The 20,208-nt window shown below is 42.4% G+C and overlaps 1 protein-coding gene across 1 annotated transcript; it reads right to left on the bottom strand.

Moving 5' to 3' along the window:
• Positions 1-3,713: 3,713 nt before the first annotated feature.
• On the bottom strand, positions 3,714-10,811 carry LOC109465325. The gene is made up of 3 exons (XM_019762534.1): positions 10,653-10,811; positions 5,892-6,068; positions 3,714-5,609 (listed from the first exon to the last, which is right to left on the bottom strand). The coding sequence occupies exons 1-3, from the start codon at positions 10,755-10,757 to the stop codon at positions 4,662-4,664; spliced, it is 1,230 nt and encodes a 409-aa protein (XP_019618093.1). The 5' UTR covers positions 10,758-10,811; the 3' UTR covers positions 3,714-4,661.
• Between the last annotated feature and the right edge of the window lie 9,397 nt (positions 10,812-20,208).

The raw sequence follows: 20,208 nt of genomic DNA on the forward strand, positions 1-20,208 counted from the left end.
AGGAAAGTCGAGTAAATCTTTTGATAGTGGATTTAGGGAGGGAGAGCAAATAGGGAAACTGCTAATGTACTCTGGGAATTAGCTGATAATGCCCTGGCGACTGTGATACGCAGGGGTTTTTATAAGCAAGCCAGAAATAAAGGGTTTGGGTCCTTCTGCGATAAATTGCAATAATTAGGGGAATATCTAGATACAGAGTTCCATGCCGGGAGGGCGAGCGAAGAAATGAATAGCCATGCTAGCAAAATTTGCGACACAGACTGAGAAAAAAAATCCTAAATCCCAAATGATCCCAATCGACATTACACCACAATAATTTCTTCTTTAGACGTAAATTACTATAACCCGCATTTTCGGTTATATTTCCCGCATTTTGGGACGAGTTGAAATGACGAAAAAAAATATTTTATCTTCCCTGCAACCTGTTGTGCAGCACAACACTTGATTGACATGTCATTGGTTACGTGGTATGCCACGAATTTTTACTGAACTCTCTTCATGATACCAGAGACAATATGTAGAAATTATATAACATATAGAGGCGCTATAAACTGATGTCTACTATTTGAATTTGATAGTCAACAACCTGGAGTGGCAATCACAAAAATTGTGAAGTGTAGATATTAACGTTAGCCAAAGTTGTACGTAATTTTGGGAGTTCAAATAAAATGTTGGTGCTTTGGGAACACTGAATAACACTGTTCTTGCAAGAAAGACCCCTTAGAACGCTGGGCTGACTGTTCAGAGTCCCTAGATAGTCATTAAAATCATTACGGTCGTTATTTTTAGATCTCAAGTCTTTCAAGTAGGGGCTTTTTCAATAATCATCCCAAGGGGTGTGACTTGGGTTTTCAGTATCTTGTAATTTGGTTTTTCAGTATACCAGTACCTCCTTGTATCAAACTCCTTACCAGTTCCATGTTTTCAGTTGCAAAACTTATAACTTTTTCATTGCCATGCAGGGAAAATGCCTCCTCCCCCTGTCAGGTTGGTAATGGAATGTCCCTAATGTTTCCATGGAGATTATAAAATGTAGATGACATTTAGCCTTATGTATTGTAAGGCTTAAGGGAAAATCTCCACATATCCTGTGAACATAATTGATTTGCAGCATTTTGCCACCCCTCTACCATAGTTAATGGTCAGTCCCTAATGTACTGATGAATCTTTGTATAGAGGACTGTGGTAATAGCTTATTTTATTGTTATTGCAGGTTGATGATGACACAGATGGAAAATAATGATTCTATAATAAGATTACAGTAACTATTTTCTTCTTAATTTTTTGTTCCCAAGATGAAAATTTTGGTGCTATGGCTAGAATCAAAGTATAAATTCTACTATTTTTTCTTCATTTTTTACTATAGCATTATACAGTACTAACCTGAATATATGTACACAAATGTCATATGTTGCCACTGCACAAGATGCTTGCTCATATAAACTTGATAATGCCTGAGTGAATAACCCTAGCTGGTGTGTTACGCCGAAAGGCGGTTATATCTGCTATACAGATACAGAATGTGTATGGCAAGACCTTCCAACCTAAAGATGTCAGAAGAAATTTTCCAGTAATCTTGCTGTAGTGTAGCCTTGTGGTCATAGTGTAAGGATACCCTGTACCCTTATGTATATTGATCCCTTTGAAGTGCTACACACAACATCTATACACATACAAATCTACCCAACAACTGCTAATAATGCAGTTCAATACAATGTCCTGTGCCAGCTTGTAAGCAATTGCATTTTCTATATTTGTTGAAATAGATGATAACAATTAAGCTGCAGGTGACTAAGGAACACATGGGCATACATACAGGGAAATGTGCATCACCAACATTATTGATGGTGAGTTTACAATCACATCTAGCTTACATCACACCACAAGGCTATTCCCATACACAGACTTGTAACATATGGTATACATTTTATAAGGGTCTTGTGGTTGCCAGCCCTATTGAATTGTGCAGCATATTCTTTTTATTATACACTAAAGTTTATGAAATATACAATGTAGCTTAGAATACATTGTATGCAAGGAGTTTTAAAGCAAATGAAAAGCTTATTGTGTACATGCTTCCATAATTAATTCAATAATTGAATAATTCCAAGAAAAATATACCATCACTTTCAAAAACATGTATATAGTCCCCATTTAGTTTTCGTGTGTTTTGCAGCTAAATCATATTACATGACACATTACATAATATCACTGATACTAATTAAGTCTATTTCTTACTTATGGGTCCATCTTGCATGAGAAGACAGTATGATACCAATTTCTACTAGGCTCATTTGGCTGCTGAATGATAGTGGAAATGGGCCAAATTGGGTGAACAATTTGGAGTTATAGCCTGCGCCAAAGAGGGACAATGTGCCAACACTATCCAGCCAATTTGCAGTATTATTTCACCGTCCCCGGGTTTTGATTGATGCTAATTTCATGCGAGCCCCTTTGATGCATTACGGTTAACCCCTCGTCACCGGATTAGCCTCTCCGCAGCCATCCACCGCGAAGATGTGGTTGTGCGGACCGCAGATTTGCGTGACCTCTAGCGTGACCTTCTAAGCCAGAACTGTATAATGTCCATCGGCCTGAATGTGCAGGAAGGGAAAAATCAATAGGCTCTGCCCTCTATGATAGGATCACAGACTCCATTATATCTAAGACTGATGCCGCCGCACACAAGTGTTCCAATTCTGCTTCCTACAGGAAATTGTTCCTTGGGTAGTCTTTCAGGGAATGATTGCGGACTTAGTCCATTTTTAGTGTCAGGTGCAGAGGAAAGCTCCCACTGGACTGTTTGCTTCAATTCTATGTATACTCCCTTGGCAGAGGGAATTTGAATTCTTGTTTTGGGTGATCTTTAGCAATATTGAGGTTTGGAAATTGTAAAAAATTACTTTTGGTGGTCCTATGAATTATTTTTCCAATTGACCCAAGTAGTAAGACCAATAAACCTGTCTATAATGTACCATGGAAAACCCAGGGTTGCCAGAGGAGTACACTGGTATTGAACATAAATGTTTAACCATTTAGTAGTATAAATTTACCAGTACTGGTACAAATGTACATTCACCTGTCCATATTTCAATCTCAAAATTCAAATTCCTGAGAAAAACCTACACTTATTTGGCTGTTCCTTTTCATATGTTGGATAGGGGACAGGATAAGAAAATAAAGACAGATGTGAGCTTGGAAAAATTGGAGCCAGAACGCCTTTATCAACAACTACTTTACCATATTAGCATTTGTATGCTAAACGTTAGTTTTATTAAGGTCCGCACGGTGGCGCTTTTTCTCCGTAGTGACCGTCGTAGCATCATTTCTCGTTACCTCCATGGATACACAAGCTGTATGATTTGACCAAATGTTGTAGAGAGTGACCTGAGAGACCAGAGGCAGAATAGGCCTGTCGGAGTGGATTAAAAAAACACAACTTCATTCTCCCACCGAAAGGCGTTTTTACGGGCGTTTTTTTATTGGATCAATGCGTCAAGAATTATGTTCCCAAGGGTCGTTCCATCTTGTGACTGTGTCGGGGGTGGTCAGGTCAACTCAATCTAGAGATCGCGATCTCTAGCGATTTTACCTGATCGGAGTCTGTACCCTGACGTATCATGGTAATACGTGTACACTGCATATAGCAAGATCGTTTACCTAAGCTAAGGCTGTATAGTACGCAATTAAGAAAGCACAGACATTCTCATATCTAATTCGTTTATTTCAACTTCGGGGGAGCAAACTTACGTATTGAAATTTAAAATCGATGTAGAAGAACGTAATTTTCAATACAATAGTTTGAACAAAATACACGTATAAAAGAAAAAAAAAAGAAATATAAACCAGACATGAATCGACTCTACGTCCCTGGAAAATTTGGAAATTCGTGAACCAGTCGGAGAAGAGAAGTCATGGTTACATGTACTTAAATCATAATCAGTAAATCGTTCTTGTTCTGCTAAATATATCATAGCAACGTTCAACCTCATCATATAAAAAGGTTATCAAATTATAATCGTATCTGTAATCAGTACATTTGTAGTAGGTAGATATAGTTAATATATACTATACAATAGTCTCATTTACAACACTTAGCTTACTTGTTGCAAATCATGAGTCGATAACGCCACAAATGACACTCAAGAGGCACTCAAAGACCAGCAAATAAACCAGCTATCAAATGCAAACAAAAGACCACATTGTACTTTTGTGACAAAAAATTATGTGCGTTAATTATCATACTTAACACAGAAGGTCATCTTCGCTAAATTGCCGATTTCTCAAGTTGGTTGACAAGGATATGATTGAAATTATTTACTCATATTTACAAGTGTGCAAACATCTTCGGAACTCATTCAAGCATAAAACACACAAACATTTACGTAATTTTCTAATTCAAAAGTTTTGAAATTAAGTTTAAGGTAACTTCTTGAATGGGAGTTTGAGTTATTATAAAAACAGAGAAAAATACATGTAATCATATTTTTTCCGATAGCAAACATGATTGTTTGAGGTTACGCAGATTTCTCATGAACAAGTCCAAGGTGAGAAAGTTTCCATCTATGAGAACGCATATATGGTTTTTGGGATGTTCCATCCAGTGATTGAGAAGGTACATAGTGTTTTTGACCCCCTGAAAAGTGAGTAACCGGTTGGCGCTATGGCGGCGGCGGTGGAAGGTAGTCATTGACGCTGACCCGAACACCTTCCTTTTTGGGGGCCCCGTTTTTATCGCCGGTCCCGCCATGACTTTTCAGTTTGGCGGCTTTGATCGCTGCCAGGAAACTACTGGTACTTTCGGGCTCGTCATCTTCGGGAGAAGCGAGCGGGGCCACTGCGTCGGCCTTCTGATTGGTTGACACCTGTGACGGAGGAGGAATCGGAGAAGCTTTCTGATTGGCTGACACCTGTGATGGAGGGGGGATCGGAGAAGCGTTCTGATTGGTCGTTGTCGTGGATGCTGCGGAGGAGGCTGTACCATTAGCCGGAGGGAGCTTGGGTTTCGCTGGAGGAGGGGGCGGGGCGTGCTTGGGACGAGTCAGAAGAGAACTGTTGCGATTTAAGGCGAGTTTTGGCGAGCTCTTTCCCCCTGACGGCAAGGTCTTGTACTTTGCACTTGTGGATGGGGATGCGGCACGACCGAATGTGGAATTTGAGGATATTCTCTCTAACGTCCGAGCTCCGAAAGTCCGCCCGCCGTCGTCTACTCTTTCGTACACGTTTTCGTCGTCGTCGACTTTTCCCTTGGAAGGGCTTCGTCCCTTCCTGAGCTTGGAGTACATGTCCTCCACGACCTGGTCGGTCTGCGCGTCCTCGTCGTTAATGTCAGGTGGGAGGTTCAACTCTTCCGCTTGTTTAGCTCGGAATTTATCCAAGTCTACCACTCCAGACAGGCGGCCTACTGACGTTGAGGGGGTCAGAATCAAGCCGTGTCCTAACCTGTCCAGGGAGTTGTAGTTGACTTTAGGGAATTTCTTCATCTCCACCTTGGTTCGTCTGACGTATTTGGGGCCGTCCACTTTTGGTCGCTCTTCCGTGGGTGGTTTCTTTGCGGTCATGGCGAAGACGCGTTGTTTGGCTGCGGTCTCTAGTCTGATGTCAGCTTGCTGGAAAGTGTCCAAGAAGAATTGAAGTTATTTCAGCGAAGACTAATTCAAACGTTACTTATGTCGGAAACAAGAATTCGGAAACAACATCAGCTGTCAAGGAGGTCATGTAATAAAATAACACTTGTGAAAGACGTGGTTAATGATTGTTTTCCTCAAGGACAAACGAGACCAAACACAATGCTTTGGATTTTTCATGGAGGTAAAAAAGCGTTCAACGTTGAACGTGATACCCACTGACACATATGACCTTTTTTTACGTTTTTCTTGTATTGTACGTACCGCATCTAACTGTCCTATGTCAGCGCCCAGCTTCTTGACGGTGTCGTTCTGGTTGTCCAGCACGTTGACGAGTGTTTGAGCCAGCAGGTTGATTCGGTAGGCCACGTCCGTCAGGGCCCGGGCCGCCGACTGTCGTGACGAGTCAAACGCCTGGGCGCGGGCATGGGGAGTCCGGGCCTGCGAGCAGGAACAATCAGCGTTAGTTTTTCAGTTGAGATGAAGGCGATGGTGGTCTGCACTCTTCAGTTACCTCGGAATATATATGAATGGCTGAATTACAAATTAAAACCTTTATTGTACATATATGCCCACCGAGTTAAGTACAGGTCACAAAAAGAGGAATAGTTTGTATATACATGTATACCTACACACGGATAAATCTAGCACTAGCACTGTAGTCTATTAAAGTAAATTCGCCTTTTTCTCGCTTCTCTGCGATGGTGAAAATGTAAGAATAGACTTGTTTTAGGATCAGAGGTATAAAACTGGTTTGTTTTGCAAGATCTCTGCGTTTTGTACGTTCACATGTTTTTCCCTGCCTTTTTTTTTTGACGGTAACGTGTAAGAAAATGCACGTATATTCCCTCCTAACTTCTGCTTATAGATAACCCATAACATTCTTTAGGTTACATGTCAATGTTGCTAGTAGTTCAGTGGATGACTAACTAGTGACGCCAACACCGCATACTTTTGGCGCCGCGAAGACCACACGTCGCTTCCGCATTCTTAGACTGTTGGTTTCGTCTAAAGGTCAGCATTTCGGGATATTTCATTGCTGTCTTAGAGTGGAGTAGAAATGTATAAAAACTACCATTTTGGTGTGTAGTAAGTTACAATAGAACTTATATATGTGTAATATATATAAGTAAACGTATAGGACTTTAAGAACATGGACTGCATCATTAACAAAGAACGGAATTTCGACCTCTTTTAGAAACGTACACCATGAGAATATCCAGCTAATGGAAAATCTATCTCTACAATTTGGATCTGTCATTATAACGAATACCATACCCCTCTAGGTCTGAGTCCTGTGTGTATTTTCCTCATGTTTTTGATTAGGGACATTCCAACAAAAATTCCATTTTCTGGTGCTGGAAGGTGCTTTTAGTTCAATGTAGAAGAGGCAAAATCCACAATAATATTCCACTACAGCCTTTCATGATTTGTCCATATAAAAGAACCCTTTTTTTCTGGTCCAGTCTACTTAAGCTAAGGTCCCAATTACGCCGGTGCCCGTCGGGGATGTAGCCCCGGCTGGCCCCGGCCGGGTTCAGGAGTCGAGCGGGCATCGGCTATCGTGGTCACAATTAAAAGTTTCCTTCAGTAGTATTTTGTTAGAAATTTTGTCATCCTCTTTGGTCGGTATCCGGCAGGCACCCGGCAGGTACCCAGCAGATTCTCTGACGATGTCTTGTTTTGACCTATACGTAATGCAGAATTCACGTATTTGTTGTGATCATTTGATCTGTGAGGTCACATATTTTAATCAAGTAATCCCCCGCGTAAGTAGAGACGGCGTAAACCAATCAATGTAGCACAGGTGAATCCAGACAGGTGGTAATTAGGGATGCCACGTAAGCAGGGGAAAGTAATAAAGGGGAGAACACAGGAGAACACAAGGAACTAGTCACACGTTCGGAACCAGGACACGACGCCGGAGGGATGGCCCAGCGTCCACGTCGATACGAACCCACTTGGCCCACGTGCCGCGAGAACAGCCCCAGTCGCCTGCCCCGCCGATCGCCGACGGCCCCGCCTCAGCCGCCGCCACAGGGAGCGCAAGCCCTGCCGCCGAAGGCCCCAGTTCCGACTCGCTCCCTGGTCCCGCAACAGCCAGGCGACCATGTCAGCCAACGGGGGCTCCGCGACAGGCACCACCATCGGAGGCACTACATGCACCATGTACCGATGGTATTTTACCCAACAACTGTTATGTGATGGTGCTTAGTCTCTCGTCAGCTATGTCCCCTTGTACATATATTGTAGTATTGTTACCGCCTTTCGCTTAGGTATGTGGCTCGGTTCGTACTGGCAATGGACGGAATTTGACATTGTAATGTGGAATTTGGACACGTCATTAGTAATGGAGGACTTGGAGTCCGGTACTGTGGAATGGATGGAATTTGGCCACGTAATTGGTAATGGAGGACTTGGAGTCCGGTACTGTGGAATGGACGGAATTTGGCCACGGAATTGGTAATGGAGGACTTGGAGTCCGGTACTATGGAATGAAAGGAATTTGGCCACGTCATTAGTAATGGAGGACTTGGAGTCCGGTATTGGGGAATGGATGGAATTGGTACGCGTATGAAACCCACGTTTGAAACGTCGATTTTTGAACCCGGTTGCTACCTCGAACGATATTGATAAAGACGATAGGAACACATCTAAGCCAAGTCATACTGCCACATACCCACATGGTATTGCCTTACATTTATTTTATTGTATTGTATGGCGTGAGGTCAACGCCTTTCCGTGGTGAATCGGAAAGGGAAGACAGAAATCGCAACCGGACGTAAAGAAAGAATAATAATAATACAATAAGAAGCACTGTCAGTCAACATCTAAAGCTTCTATTAAACGAGGTAGTCATGCACTCTGGCGACCAGGTCATTCCTGAGCCTCAGTACCTGGGGTGCTGACACGCCTCCTCTACAGGGTTTAATGGTTAATACTAACTCTAGCGGTCCACATGGACATACACGTTCGGACGTCTATGGACGTCATTACTTTCGTCACCAGTTCGTGCTACCGCCGTAGGAGATAGGGGTAAGGGACTAAAACCAGCCTCCCAACACATCTCCCAACTACCTAATGGAGGGGAGGCGCGTCAGCGCTGTAGGTCCCGTTCCAGAGGGACGAACGCATAGGGGAACAGTTAATAATGTTGTGGTCCAATGCTGAAAACGACCAAATACTTACGCTTGGGAGTACTAGTATCATGAAGATAAGGTTTGGGAATCCAGGAAAGTTGGGGAAGCAAAGATAAGCCTGGGAGCAAGAATAAGGATGGAAGGATAAGGTTTGGGTAGTAAGGATAAGGTTTGGGTAGTAAGGATAAGGTTTGGGGAGTATTAAAGAATAAGGTTTGAGGAAAAGGGAGGAGGTGGGAAGGAGGTGAAGGGGACGCCAGGAACACGGAAGGATAGATGTGAAGAGGAAGACTCCTTCGGTGCAGAAACGTCCCACTTCCACCCGATATCAATCCCCATACCTAACATGTGAGACGTTTCTACACAATAGCGGAGGGATACTTGATTGAGATAGAGCCACATTTTACCCGGGTTTACGAAGTACACACCTTTATTCTGTTCATCTGGTCTGTGACGTAAGAAATGTGTCCCGGTGGAATGCCGGTAACCGAAGGGGTACCTCTCGGTGTTCTCATGATGAGGTCACGGCGTCTTTTTGTCAGCGGGGCCCGGGTAGAATTTAACTCAGAATTAAATTCTTATCGGGGCCCCGACGGGCCAAAAAATAGCCCGGTAGCCGCAGGGTGTCCCGCGGGGCCACGTCGGGGTCCCGCCCGAAAGTGGGAAAAAACAGCCCGGGAACTACCCGCCAGGGCCCCTTTTCCCAATTGGGACCTTAGCTTAGCGAGCGATGTTTTGTTGGTCTTTCACCATCGCATTCCAATCATTCAAGAAATATAGGGATATCTGCTTTGATCCGTTTTCATCCCCTCTAAGCCTACTCTCCACGCGAGTACGGGCATTTCAAAGCGGCCCAATCGTAACCCTCGTTATAAACCTCGTGCCGGTTCCGTAAATAGAACGTTCAAACCCGTTGGACAAGTGGTTAATTAAGATGTGCAGACAAAATTCCTCAACGTGCATATCCTTTCTAGTTCTTCCTAAGTTCTTGGGCCCCGTGAACATTTCGTATATACCCAAACAAAAGTCTTTACAGAATGAAGCAATCCTTTACGGCACGGTTTCCATGTTTTATTTAGTGTTTGCTGGTCGTATATAAATAACTCTCACAAGTACCGTATAACACATGCCACCTGTACAGGCGTGCGTGGGGACAAAGTCCGGAACCTTCCCCTTTTCTCACTTTCACAATTACAAAAGGCGGTAAGACAAGTTGATTTTCCTGTATTTACAAGTCTACACCCCAAGCGGGATTTCCCCTATAACCTAATTGTTATACTTCAGTAGGTGACAGTCATTTGACAACTAGGAAGTTACGCAACGAAACCTTAAGGTGTTCCCCACGGTCACCTTTTGGGGCCCCCCGAGGCACGGAGCGTGACTCAAGGTGTATGTAACCATTGGGCCCCGCCACCCGGAAGTAACACGAACAACTCAAAAGGGGGGAAGAACAAGGAAGTCTGTGCAACAACACGCACTGGCAAACAAGACAAGGAAAAGACAGACAAATATTTTGTAGATCGATGTAGGCCACACCCGTAAAACAGGCTTGTAAATGTGTAAAACTTCTATGGACACGCCCTGATGCCGCCAGATATTCGGCATGCAAGGACTCGTGCCAACATAATAGGAAGAACAGAGCTACACATTTTAACACGTACATATTCTCTCACAAGATCTAAAGCATTGGGAATCTGTTAAATTGTGCATTTTGTCTGAGGTTTTATGTATTGATACGCTATTATAGTTGACTTAAACTAAAAGGGAAAGGAATTCAAGCTTGTTTGCTTTCAGTATATTGTAGGAAGTTTAAGGGACCTAGACATGCACTCACGTCATCCCCTATAGATATTTCTCGTTAAGGTCTCACCCGAAATAAACTCACCTGGACGTAGTTTGTCTCACAATCGGCCGCCAACTTCTCCAAAGTTTCGCCATACTCCTTGAGGCGCACTTTCTCCCTGACGAAGTTGTCCAGGCTGGCGTCCATCTTGTTTCAGACGACACTTTGGACCCTGGCACCGCGGGACGTACCACCTACGCGTCGGACAGGGGGGCGGAAAGGTGAGTTCAGGTCATCGCCCCTGCGCTATTTTAGTGTGTACGTATACAGGACATATGTAGTATTAAAGCAGGATCTTTTTCAGACAATCTGACTCATATTGCATCAGATGATTACCACGCGAATCCATGAGAATGATATGATAACACCTTTTACTCTCTACTCTCTCACCTTGAAAAATGATATCTGAGGGCATCACTGGGGTCACATTTTACCGGCATATTTCGGCTTCTTTATACGATACCGGAAAAGGTTAGAGGTCACAGTGTGACAGCAGGAATTCGTAATAAGTCGTTTCAGTTACACACAAGAATCCAAATGTTTACTGCAGACGGAAAACAAACTATGCGCGAGTGAAATCCACTTCTCATCTTGTCGCACAGAACTAGGATTAAAGTTCCTTCAGGCTCAGCCTATCTTCTATCGTTATCTTAGCTGCGTCCTTGGTCCAATCAGGGGGGTTTACAAAATCACTTGAACTAGGATTAAAGTTCTTTGAACGGGCTTGACCAATCTTTTATCGTTACTTTTGGCTGTGTCCTTGGTCCAATAACAAGAGACAGTCGGAGAAAGCGTCTTTGCAAAAAACGTTTCACAAATGTCAAGCAAAGGAGACGTTCTTTTCACCAGAGAAAGTGTTTAGTTTCCGGCTCTCGTAGTTTGAGTTATTCATCACACACAAACACGAAGCCGGGAGAATGATTGGCCCTGTGTTTGGAAGTCTTTGTGCTCTGTCTAAAACGGAAACCACTTGGAGGAAACCTCTGTTATACGATGGAAGGTTACGTCTCCAGCTGAAGCCATCTCTTTTTATCGAAAAGACAAACCGTTCCCACAAATACACATCGTTTGTTCCACCTACGCTTTTTTTAAAAATGAAAGCAACTTGAAGAATGACTGGTGAGGTCATCATGTTTAGAACGCCTTTTCAAGGGTTTTCATTAAAATTCCATGTAAAACAACATAAGAAACCGTTTTCTACCTGAAGTAGTAGAAAGAGTGACAGATTTGAGTTGTTTTCCTCACTACTCTAGGTCTGTTAGTTATAGCACACACACGCGCGCGCGCACGCACGCACGCACTCACACGCACGCTGCACGCATACACGCACGCACGCACGCATGAATGCAGCTTCGCAGCAAGGTCAAACACTTCAAGGTTAATTGGTGACAGATGTAATGTTACTTGAAATAGCGGCATTGGTATTAAATAGAACCGTCCATTGTATTCCACGAAAAATGAACCGTCCCTGATTACAAATCGCCCAGCAGACACTTTGTATGGCTCTGCCATACTGCGGTTTAGTATGCGGCTAGAAACATGCATAGACCAGCTGCGTTTTGGGACGTTTTCAAAAGTTCAATGTTGAATCGCCACTTATTCTCGGAAACAAACTTCGCAAATGCAAGGAGGTTTAAAATTAAAATGTAACTGTTTCAATTGATGAATGACCAAGAATTTCAAGGACTTATTATCAAATACTTTTCGTACCTCCATGACTTGTTCATTGAAAATGTCATTCATATAGTTAAGAGCCAGTATGCCAGTAAGTCCTATTTTTAGAATTTTAAAATCGTGAAGAAATCCCTTCTCTGACATGCATGTTGTAACACAGTACAGTGAGCCATAGACAAGGCGCTCTGCTAAAGTGTATTATTGTGGAGTTAGGCAAAACGTTAGATTCAGTCGGGATTCCAGAAGCGCTTATGAAGCACAAAAATAGCCCATGCTACTAGAACACAGAGGTAACTCAGAACGTTGGCAATGCACACCACATGGTAGCATTTGGCACAGCATCATATGTACAATTCAAGTGTCCTTTCTGTTACTTGTAGACGTGTACAGGGGTGCCAAAGAATTTATCAGAATTTTACGGAATTCATACGATCCTTACTAGGAAACATACGAAGTTTACGGAATATATAGAATCCTTACTAGAGAAACATACGAAGTTTACGGAATGCATACGATCCTTACTAGAAACATACGAATTTTACGGAATACATACGATCAATTACTAGAAACATACGAAGTTTACGGAAAGCATACGATCCATTACTAGAAACATACTTAGTTTACGGAATACATACGATCCATTACGCGGAATACATAGGATCCTTACTAATTTGGTGACTTGCACCACGATCACGTTCATTAGCATTTGGGACGTGCCATTCGACAACGTAGTAGTGAACGCCCTAAACCGGTACCAGAAATTGTGCAAATTTGAGAGACAACAACAAAATGATGATTATTAAATGTATTTAGAAATGGACTTTTTTTTCTTTATTCATATCTTTATGTCATCTGTATTGGAATCTTTTCCCGAGGAAATAAGTTGAGTGTGCAGTTTTGTACCCCCCCCACTTAAAAATCACACGTGGTACAGTCTGCTGTTTCTGCTGTGCGGGGATGTTGTGTGTTTCGGGCCTCCGAATTGCTGAAGTTTGTCAACTTTTTTGGGGTAAATTTCCAGTTTCTTTCTCTCAGAATGTTTCCGTTAACATATTCGGGGAACCTTCTGGACATTTTCACGGGGAATTTGTGCCGTCCTTTGGATGTTTGAGGGAGAAAATGCAGCGCATTTTACCGACCTGGTGAATTTGCGAGACAGCAAAATGGCCGGCGGTCGTCTGACTTTTGAAAGGACTACCTGTTGTGAGACTCAAGACAAGTTCCTACAAGGTAAGGCAACAATGCACCTCGTTGAACTTACTTCTTCCAACAAAGTAATTACAGGACGCCGCGTTATATTTGGTGTATATTGATGTGATATGTTGGAAAAATGCGCACTACTTTCCAACAAAACTGTATCGGCTAGGCTAGGTTTAGTCACCAGGTTTTCTTGACCATTTTTGCTCTGTTTGTTGCCCTTTCTGCAATTTTATGTCTCCGCAGTATCTTACAAGAGTCATGGATGTGTTTCTTATATGTCTAGAAGCATTAAAAACAAAATGCGAGGTAGTTTTGTCGGAAAAATTAAGTTGTAAAATGTTGTATTTTCTTCACCACGTGGTGGCCAGACGGTCTCACCACCTGTTTGTGATTTGTCGCACGTGCGCATAATTAGCCTCATTCAATGTTCCCGCCAAAAAGTCGCGTAAACAAGGTTTAATTAAATTATTCTTTGGGCATTCCTGGAGTTCATCATTGTTCTTTCCAGTTTCTTTCTAGAAAATATTCATTGAACATATGCAGTAAAGCTTGGAGATATTTCCGCCGTGAATTCATGGCCCGTATTTATTAAAGGAAAATGCGTGAGCATGATTTAATTAATTAGGCCGTGTTGATTTGATCATATGAGTGACATCCGCGCGCGCATGATGAATTTTTGTCTGTTTCCAAAAAGTTTTAGACCATACTGTAAATCGTGCAAAGTAGCTGTAAAATGGGCAAATATATGCCATAAATTGAAAAGAAACATTGGAAAACAATACTTTATTAATAGTCGCAGAATCTATTCCAAAGGAGAAGAGGAAAATGTGAAGGAACGAAAATAAGTCTATTATTCACAATGCCAATAAAAATTTGTTCAACCCTCATGACCACCTAGATTTCATAATGAAGGCAATTTTTTGGCATTGCACTAATTATCTGTTCATATAATAGTTAGGTGTGTCCTGATGTTCCTGTCCTGACTGGGAGAAACCTGTGATGACAGACATCTTTGGTCCACACCAGAGCAGATGAGGTTCAGCTGTCCTGAAGGGTGACGTCTGTCCAAACCAGTTGACTTGAAGACACAGTGAAGTGAACACTTTATACAGGTGAGACATTTTGCTTTACAACTAAACATTGTTACTTTCTTTGGTGTGTTACGAACTCCAAGGTATGACACGCTGCCAGTAAAATATCTAAAAAAAGAATTTTTCTTTTACCATCATTCAGTGTTGCCTGGAAACATATTTTGACATCACTAATTTATAATATCTACTCATATAGTTAAGTGTGTCCTGATGTTCCTGTCCTGACTGGGAAACCTGTGATGACGGACATCTTTGGTCCACACCAGAGCAGATGAGGTTCAGCTGTCCTGAAGGGTGTCGTCTGTCCAAACCAGTTGACTTGAAGACACAGTGAAGTGAAGAAGGCTTTGTACAGGTGAGACATTGTGCTTTACATCTTATCATTGTTACTTTCTTTGGTGTGTAATGTTGTGTGGCATGCTGCCAGTAACATCTTAAAAAGATACTCTTAATTTTCTTTTACCATCATTCATAGTTGCCAGGAAACATATTTTGGCATGTAACTAATCATCTGCTCATATAGTTAGGTGTGTCCTGATGTTCCTGTCCTGACTGGGAGAAACCAGTGATGACGGACATCTTCGGTCCACACCGGAGCAGATGAGGTTCAGCTGTCCTGAAAGGGTGACGTCTTTCCAAACCAGTTGACTTGAAGACACAGGGAAGTGAAGGCTTTGTACAGGTGAGACATTGTGCTTTACAACTAAACATTGTTACTTTCTTCTATGTCTAAATATTTCAAAAGTCACCAAAATTCCTTTGGATTGTTTTTGTTAAGGTTTTGTAGAAGAAGGTCGGATTTGTACTTTTGTTTACGCTGTTTGATGAGTTTGTTGTAGTCTGTATCTGTATCTGTAGCCGGTATAACCGCCTTTCGGCAATGAGCTGTAGTCATGCAATGCTGTGAAATATCTGTTTTTCGTGTTAGATTTGGATGAGCTGTGTCATGTAGGGTGCCAAGCTTGTTCTGCTAGCATTTTGTTTCAAATTATGAGTGAGGCATTTCTATAGTAGAACAAGACCTGGTAGAATAAGACAACTAGCCAAAGGTAAAATAACATACTAGTATTTCCTCCAATTGCATACGAACCCCCGATCAAGGGAAAACCCTTCAAGTTCACACTCACTGTCTTCTGAGCCTTTCGGTGGTTTGCCAGGTCGTTGACAAAGTCACTTGTAGAATTTCTCTCCAGATAAATGTCCATTCTTAAGTTTGCACATGCAGTATTTTTATATTAGAAACCTAGCGTATTGCAATCGGTTAGGCCACACCGATTTAATTTTATGGATGACATGGTTTGAAGACCCCGAAACTAAGTGCACCGGGCGAATAAAAAAAATTCCGGCCCAAAATAAAAATGCTACTAAACCACAGGAATACAAAGCTGGTATTGTGAATTCGCGGCAGTACTTAGTGATGTATAAGAAAATCCGGTACATGCTGGCTTTTTGCGGAAGTTATGAATCGGTATTGTACGTATATATTGAGTTCTTGAGTCGTGGAGCTTTGAATTCGATAGCCTGGGTGCTCGGCTCCGTATTGTCACTAACTACCATGGACTAGCCAGGCCAGAGCCTCAGTGGACGTGATCTTTTTTTTCTTTTTATGCGCGCGCGGATGTCATCCATAAAATTAAGTCAGTGTGGCCTTAGTACAGAATAATTATTCAACCTGGAAGTCACGCTCACAATTGCACAAACCATCACACAACTTTGGAGAAATTTTTCTGTATTCCAAGTGGCACTGGAAATGAAAACCTGATGTACATGTTATTATAGTTATAAAATCAAACATTAATTTCATAGCATATCGGTATAGCCAGTATAGCCACCCTTTGGCTTAACACACCAGCTTCGTACATATTGCATGAATGGCTTGTAAATGTTTTTGTAAGTAAAAAGTGTCCGTTGTCGCAGGCTCTGGCATCAAGCTGTACCAACTGCACAGCCAATCAGAGACACGTAGCGTGAATATGTGGTGCAAAATCTGCACATTAACCTGCAACAGAAATTCAAAATGGCATCTATCTCAACACACATGAAAAAAATCATCAAATGTGATGCTGTATTTCACAGGATAAATGCTTGCACACAAACTCTCTCCCACAATTTTCTCTTTTAATACAATGGAAAATAATATGAAATGTGTGTACTATCTATTCAAACAAGTCTGAAACCAGATGATTGAGTGGTTAGTCTATGTCATGTCTAGGGTGGCGTATGTACAGCATCATCTCAAAGTAGATGTAGAGGAACATAATTATCTATAATCATTTCCAAGCACATGTAGGCTGGTATATGTAAGAGTTATCTCCAAGCAGATGTTGGTGGTATCCATCATCTGACTATTGAGTCATCTTCAAGCAGATGTAGAGTGGCATACCTATAAAGTTATTTTCAAGCAGATGCATGGTGCGTATGTAAGATGTACAATATCACACTGATAGCGCGCCAAAATGCCAGCTTTTTGTAAAAGCACTCATTTTCTTCGGACAAGGTTGATGCAGGTGCAAAATTGTAACTTTTATTTTGCATTCAGTGGTTTATAACTACCACTATGGATTTTGTACTTCATGGACGCCAAAGTGGACAGTTCATTATCATTTTGATTACACTGCTTTTGTCATTAATAGAATATTAGATACTTCTTTTGGGGTTGAAAATGCATCAGATGTTGTTTAACTAGACTGGACTGAGCAAACCATTGCAGGATTGGAGATTTTGGGATCTTCGTGAATTGCCTTTTGTACATACTTTTGATTATTTATGAGCATTTAGGCAAATAGTATATGGTTTTATGGATGGTTGATAATAATATGTGAAAGATTGGTAAAAAAAATTAGAAGAGCTTTGGTGACTTTTTAAGTTCTCTTTGTGTGAGTAAAATCAGGGTTTTCATCTTACGACCATGAAAGTTGAATGATGTTTATGATTTTATCTACATTCATGTCATAAACTGGTGTAACGGTGGGGGTTTACAGGTGCTACCAACTAACCCGGCTGAGGGGTCTAGACCTTTTAGCTAAGTGGTTAGAGTGTCAGAGTGTGGACTGGTGCCCGGGTTTGGTCGTGGGTTTGAACCCCGGCCCGGGACCAGGGGTTTTTATCTGTATCTATTCTATTCACCTGTTTCTTACAGTGGTTCTCACACCGGGAATCGGGCGTGAGAGCGCCAAATCCTAACCACTAGGCCAGGGTTTGATTCCCGGTGTGGGAACCACTGTAAGAAACAGGAGGAGCGAGTAGAAACAGATAAAAACCCCTGGTCCCGGGTTCAAACCCACAACCAAACCCGGGCACCAGTCTAACCACTCGGCTAAAAGGTCTAGACCCCTTGGCCGGGTCAGTTGGTAGTGCCTATGAATCCCCACAGTTACACTTGCAAGTTTTGTGGCATAGTATTCAGTGCAAGGCCAATCGCTGTGTTCAATACACTGACTGCTGTTTCTCTGTCCTCAAGATGTGAACTGGGAGACCAGAATGAGAACCCAGACTTCTATTGGCAGAGCTGCGTGGAAGAAGATGGGGAGGTGTGAGTATGTTTTCTGTATTAACACGAGACAACACTCCACACGCCTTCAAGTGCACACACACATGCATTTCTCTCTTTCGCCAATTTTTCTCTACTCTTAGGTCGGCATGCCTTTTTCCGCCTCGTATATAGTTGAATGCCAAATTGCCCCCTTGGACCTTTACACTTAAATTCCCCCGCCAAAAAACTTTGTATGCTGGCAGCTTTCATTCCACTTCGTATCATATGCATTAGGTGAATGCCAAATTGCCCCAAAATTGTTGCAATTAAATTCCCCCTGCCAAACAACTTTGTATCCAAGCAGGCCAAATTAATTCCACACATTTCTTTGTAAGTAAATTTTCCTGCCCAAAAAAGCTAACTGGGACCCCCTTACCTGGTTAATTAATTGGATTAAAGTTTTCCCGCCAAAAAACTTAGTATATACACCACTCTAACCTTGAACTTGTGCACCCCTCTTCCTGCCCCCCTCCCCACACTTAGCTTCTTCCACAACTCAGATACTGTTAGTTACACTTTAGACATGTAACTTCTCCAAAGATGTAGTCACCACACTCTGCTACCCAAAACACTTGTTGATCGAGTGCAGTTTTTTCGCCACAAGACTTTTAGAATCTCACTCTCTTCCTGGTCAGTCAATGCACTAAGTGTACTCCCCGTGGGATGTCTTTCCAGAGACATTGATGCTTCGAAACATCAGTATACCAGTGCAATTGACTGACTAGGAAGAGAGTGAGATTCTAAAAGTCTTGTGGCGAAAAAACTGCACTCGATCAACAAGTGTTTGGGTAGCAGAGTGTGGTGACTACATGTTTGAAGAAGTTACATGTCTAAAGTGTAACTAACACAGTAACAGTATCTGAGTTGTGGAAGAAGCTAGTGTGGGGAGGGGGGCAGGAAGAGGGGTGCACAAGTTCAAGGTTAGAGTGGTGTATATACTAAGTTTTTTGGCGGGAAAACTTTAATTCAATTAATTAACCAGGTAAGGGGGTCCCAATTAGCTTTTTTGGGCAGGAAAATTGACTTACAAAGAAATGTGTGGAATTAATTTGGCCTGCTTGGATACAAAGTTGTTTGGCAGGGGGAATTTAATTGCAACAATTTTAGGGCAATTTGGCATTCACCTAATAATGTATATGATACGAAGTGGAATGAAAACTGCCAGCATACAAAGTTTTTTGGCGGGGGAATTTAAGTGTAAAGGTCCAAGGCGAAAATGTTGGGGCAATTTGGCATTCAACTATACGAGGCGGAAAAAGGCATGCCGACCTAAGAGTAGAGTGAAATGGGCGAAAGACAGAAATGCATGTGTGTGTGCACTTGAAGGCGTGCGGAGTGTTGTCTCGTGTTAATAAAGAAAACATACTCACACCTCCCCATCTTCTTCCACGCAGCTCTGCCAATAGAAGTCTGGGTTCTCATTCTGGTCTCCCGGTTCACATCTTGAGGACAGAGAAACAGCAGTCAGTGTATTGAACACAGCGATTGGCCTTGCACTGAATACTACTATGCCACAAAACTTGCAAGTGTAACTGTGGGGATTCATAGGCGCTACCAACTGACCCGGCCGATGGGTCTAGACCTTTTAGCCAAGTGGTCAGAGCATAGACTGGTGCCCGGGTTTGGTCATGGGTTCGAACCCCAGCCCGGGACCAGGGGTTTTTATCTGTTTCTACTCGCTCCTCCTATTTCTTACAGTGGTTCCCACACCGGGAATCTAACCCGGGCCTTGGAGGTGAGAGCGCCAAATCCTAACCACTAGGAGGCCCGGGTTTGATTCCTGATGTGGGAACCACTGTAAGAAACAGGAGAAGCGAGTAGAAACAGATAAAAACCCCTGGTCCCGGGCCGGGGTTCGAACCCACGACCAAACCTGGGCACCAGTCCACACACCGACACTCTAACCACTCGGCTAAAAGGTCTAAACCCCCTTTTTTGGCAGGAAAATTAACTTACAAAGGAATCAGTGAACTTCAAACACAGTATTCAAAGATTTACTCAAAAGTTCTTTCCCTAGATTTCACACTTTTTAAAACCAACTTCAGAAACTTACAGGCGGGGGCTACATTTCAAGTAAAAAGCTTTTTACATAATGTGTCAA

Source organism: Branchiostoma belcheri, unplaced genomic scaffold, assembly GCF_001625305.1.
Source record: "Branchiostoma belcheri isolate BF01 breed outbred unplaced genomic scaffold, Haploidv18h27 scaffold15, whole genome shotgun sequence".
NCBI lineage: Eukaryota > Metazoa > Chordata > Leptocardii > Amphioxiformes > Branchiostomatidae > Branchiostoma > Branchiostoma belcheri.